The sequence below is a fragment of the Notothenia coriiceps genome, unplaced genomic scaffold (assembly GCF_000735185.1).
Source record: "Notothenia coriiceps isolate Sejong01 unplaced genomic scaffold, NC01 NC01_scaffold00037250, whole genome shotgun sequence".
Classification (NCBI taxonomy): domain Eukaryota; kingdom Metazoa; phylum Chordata; class Actinopteri; order Perciformes; family Nototheniidae; genus Notothenia; species Notothenia coriiceps.
In genome coordinates, this window is record NW_011369951.1 from 12,757,991 (window position 1) to 12,762,869 (window position 4,879).

At 41.3% G+C, this 4,879-nt stretch overlaps 1 protein-coding gene across 1 annotated transcript in view; it reads left to right on the forward strand.

Annotated features, from left to right (window-relative positions):
- Window positions 1-4,879, forward strand: part of f9b (coagulation factor IXb) — a 7,869-nt gene that overhangs the window by 1,133 nt on the left and 1,857 nt on the right. The window contains exons 2-8 of the mRNA XM_010796338.1: window positions 167-334; window positions 734-903; window positions 992-1,016; window positions 1,126-1,239; window positions 1,327-1,458; window positions 2,797-3,188; window positions 3,684-3,828. Coding sequence (XP_010794640.1) covers window positions 247-334; window positions 734-903; window positions 992-1,016; window positions 1,126-1,239; window positions 1,327-1,458; window positions 2,797-3,188; window positions 3,684-3,828 — 1,066 coding nt within the window. The 5' untranslated portion in view covers window positions 167-246. The remainder of the gene's footprint in view (window positions 1-166; window positions 335-733; window positions 904-991; window positions 1,017-1,125; window positions 1,240-1,326; window positions 1,459-2,796; window positions 3,189-3,683; window positions 3,829-4,879) is intronic.

Below are 4,879 nucleotides of genomic sequence, written 5' to 3' on the forward strand. Positions count from 1 at the left end.
GTAACTTACGTTACGTAATAGTATAGTCGTATACGAACGTTAATTACACACACACACACACACACACACACACACACACACACACACACACACACACACACACACACACACACACACATCCTACCGCCTCTCAGGTGAGTAAACAGTGTGTTTTTGTACTTTGGAGTGGTGGATCTGTTTCTCCAGCGCTGAGTTCAGGCTTCAGCTCTTCAGTCAAAAGGCAGAAGGACAACTGACAACAGCAAGATGGCCGGAGTTTGTTTACTGGCTTTCATCGCTGGTATACTGCTGAAGGAGTACGGACTGGCCGCTGTCATCACTGAGGAAAACACAGGTAACACACAGAGGAGCAGGTATGGATTGAGGAGGAGGAGGAAGGTCAGAGACATAAAACTAAACTAAGAAGCTGGAGGTTAGGTGGGTCTTTTTAAATGGCTTGATTTCCTACCCCAAGTCTTAAAATGACGCTTCAAAAATATAAATATATATGTTTTGATGATCAAAATCCCCTGTATTTGAAATGTGGTGGTAAAAGTGTGTCTCATAGAGGACAGAAAACTTAGTGATAAGATGTGCTGAAATATGGTTTCTTCAAAATATGGCTAAGTGTGTAAAATCTATGGTTTGAGAAGCTTACACACAAATCTGTAAAAACGTATTAAGAATTATGCCAGGGAATAATATCAATATCAATCAATCATTTAATAAATTCCTCTTGACGTTGCCTCTCCAGGAGCCATGTTTGTGTCTCAGAGGCAGGCGGACACGGTGCTGCGTCGCGTCCGCAGGTTCAACACCCCTTTAGAAGAAATGTTTAAAACAGCTAACCTGGAGCGGGAGTGTAGAGAGGAAACCTGCTCCATGGAGGAGGCCAGGGAGGTGTTTGAGGATATTGAAAAAACTGTACGTAACACACACACACAGGTGTAATACAGTGTGTTTAATAGCAGAACTCACAGGTTTCTAATTACTGTCTTTCTCTCTGTTTCAGATGACTTTCTGGGCCAGCTACATCGGTAAGACAAGTGAAGGATGCGTTTTCACAGTCGCTATGAATTTAAAGGGTCACCTCTGAACCTGTGTGTGTGTGTGTGTGTGTGTGTTTTGTACTTGTGTGTACTGTAGATGGGGACCAGTGTCAGCCTCCCCCCTGCCAAAATGGAGCTTCGTGTGAAGACGAGGTCAACAACTATGTCTGCTGGTGCCAACCAAATTTTGACGGCAAGGACTGTGAGATTGGTGAGTGGGACAGGCCGGAACAACTATGTGGGGGCTAAGAAAATTAAGTATAAAAGAGATGTATTCTGCTTTTCCGCCTGTTTTCAGAGGTGACCAAGCAGTGTTCGGTCAACAATGGTGGATGCTCCCATTTCTGTTCCATGAAGGAAGATCGACCCGTGTGTCAGTGTGCGGCCGGTTACAGACTGGGGCCAGACAAGAGGAGCTGTGAACCTACAGGTACAATAAAATGATAAGAAGAGAGTTAGCTAAGTGTTTGTTCAGGAGTTTTGGTAATATATTAAGTTCATTTTGAATGTGTGTGTATTACTTTTCTGTCTCTCAACTGAATGCTATGCTCCATTTTAAACTATAAATACATGAAAACAGAGCTTCAGTGTACAAACACTTTTATATTTTATTGTTCTACTTTAGGGGAAGTCTTGTATACAAACATTTCCTAAAAATAAAGTACAAAAGGACTACCTTCAAAAGTGAAATTACTCATGGGAAACGGCCCATTTGAGAATATTAGTATTGTAATATAGGATTACAAATATTGATGCATATGCAGTATGTGTAAGCATTATTTAAAAAAATGCAGTTGGTAACAGTTGAGCTAATATAAACTATTTAGACTGTTCTAGACTGCTACATGTTATTCTATAATAATACATCATTGTTAATCAGTAGTTATATTTTTGTTTGAATTATATGAATCTGCAAAGTCAAAATCCATGTAGAAGAAGTAAAAGGTACAATATTTGCCTCTAAAATATAATTAAGCAGAGGTATAAAGTACCAGAACGTGGTATTACTCAAGTATAGAACCCCAACATTCTATGTAAGTGCAGTATGTTTAGCTACTTGGGTTCTCTGAATATTCCCCCCCCCCCATCTCACTCTGACCCACATATAGTCACCCACCAGATCTTAAGAGTGATTTACACGCTGTCTTTTAAACTCTCATCTCTTTGGTCTCCATTATGTGATCACAAACTGCCTCATAAACCGTGACGTACAATTGATAGTTGTCAAATAAAGAATATTATTTATGGGCGGGGTTGACAGCGTGAACTCTCTGGGTGGATTACCACACAGACAACTAGCATTTGAAAATAAGTGATATCTCAGCCACTCAACATAAAAAAATGCAACTGTCTCTAATGAACCTGATCTTTACCGCAACCCCTTTCTAACCTACTGCTTGAACGTACCATTACTAATTAAAACCTAACCAGTTTCCCTACACTTCAATCAATAAGACAGATAGCCACACTAAAGGGCAAACACAATCAAATGTGAAGCCTCTGGATTTCTGAGATAGGCCTAAATTCATTTCCTCACTGTCTTCTAATATACCACTTGAAATGACATATGTGCATACTGTTTCTGTCTTTCTGTGTGAACAATAGCGAATCGATTCGAATAGCCTTTGGTTGAATCTGCGCATTGTGGAAAACTATGTAAACATTTTATAAGAAACAATAACTAAAGGGCCCAACAATCTGACACTGTAATATGTAATCATGTTTATGAGACACAACTCAAATGAATCCCTCTTTGTTTCCCCCTCAGAACCATTCAGCTGTGGCCGCGTGGACACCAGGTTCCTCCAAACCCCGCGGTCATCAAACACAACACACAGCTCTAGGAGAAATGACAATTCCAGCGACACCCTGCAGGATTACCTCTATGAGGATGATCCAATAGAGTTTTATGATGACTACAACCTCCGTACAAATGACTCAGACCTGTCCAACACCTCTCTGGCCTCTGCAGCAAAGATCAGATCAGTGAGGTCGGATTCAAGCTTCGAGCAGAGTGATGTCTCTGAAGTGGCCTCAGAGAAAGAGAAGCTGCCATCCTGGGCTTTCTTCCCCACACTCCCCACCATCATAGAGAAAAAAGAAATTGACACGAGGATTGTGGGAGGCAATGAGGCCATTCCTGGAGAAATACCTTGGCAGGTACTTTAGTGGGGTGAAGAATAAAGACATGGGGACGAGTTGAAGGCAAATGGATGGTGTTCAATGACAGGATGCAGTTGGGTGGATATCCCAATGTTCTCTTCTAGGGTGGTTTTCACTCGGCAGGGCAGATTTTTTTTCAAATATCTTTATATTTTCTTTACTGTGGGGAAGGAAATATAGGTTGAAGTGATCAGAGGTGGAAAAGATTGATGAACTGTGAAGTGGAATTAAGGGACATTTAGAGGAGTATGCAAGGGTTTCAGAGTTTTGTCGCAAATGTCCCCCAAATATATGTAGGATCATGAGATTTTTAAACATCCGGATTTTCCCTTTTGAAGGCACAGAGGTCACTGTGAAACAATACAGAGATATTTAAGAGATTAAAGATAGACTACAGTGGTGTGGAAGGGAAATTGGGATCATCTCAGAGTATAGAACGGGCTCTGCAATGTTGTACCTGTCCTATTTGTTTGTTTGTTTGTTTGTTTGCAGGTGTCCCTGATGTTTCACTCAACCGTCCTTCATAGAGCGCAGCCGTTCTGTGGAGGATCTCTTCTCACTGAGTTATGGGTCATCACCGCTGCCCATTGTCTGTTGCCGGGGGATATCTCTAAAAGGGGTTTCTTTGTCAGAGTTGGTAGGAAAAACAAGTGTTATCACTATTTTCATCTGTTTCATATCTGATCTGCATCTCTTAAGTCTCAATTGTAACGTTTAATATTTATTTGTAATTTAGTTTTAAAGGTCCAGGTCAGTAGGTCATTTGCATGTTTAAACCCTAGAGCAGGTGTGTCAAACTCAAATACACAGTGGGCCAAAATAAAAAAATCGGTACTAGTCGAGGGCCGGACTGGTTCAATATTTATTGCAAAACGTATTGAAATGAACTTATTGCACATATTAAACCTGGAACTAACTAAACTTAAATTATTGCCTATAAAAACAACATTAAACATTAAAGATCCCATGTCATGGCCCTTTCTACTGATCATAATTCCATTGTTGAGGTATACTAAAATAGATTTAAATTGTGCAATTTTCCAAACTCACATTGGTTTCTCATACAGCATCTCTGTAAAGCATGTGTATTCATTCACCGGTATTCACTCTCTGTCCTAAACCTGTGAGCCCAGTGTGCTCTGATTGGTCGCGACGTGAGAGGCTCGTTGCTGCGAGGACAGGCTTCCGTGTCGGCAATACAGCTAGAACAAGCGAAACTCATCCTGAGCACACACAACTACTCACAGCCGAAGTAAAAACAACAAGTGTGGCTTGATATTGAGTAAGAAAAAGGTTTATAACGCTGTGAGAATGGGTCTGCGGAAAGCATTTCTCCGCGATCCCAACGTAGTAGCCCGAAAAACGTTTACGCATTTAAACAGTCGTGGTAGATACCTTGTTTGTTTTAAACATCGTAAATACAGAAACAACAATTAATACTTACAGGTTGTGTACCCGAATCTCCCGCTGGTCCAAACAAAGTAGGAACAGCATCGTTCTTCAGTGCCCTACGCTGTACATATCCGGCATGAATCGCTGAAAGGTTTTGGGAAGCTTTGTTTCGCGAAAGGCTGGCAGAGGGTGCGGCCATAGCTCTGGGCGTGGCTACTGGGTATCCCTACGTAGCGGTACCCAGGAAGGAAATGAGAAATCTCCAACGAGGCATTTTGGGGAGGTATTTTCTGTGT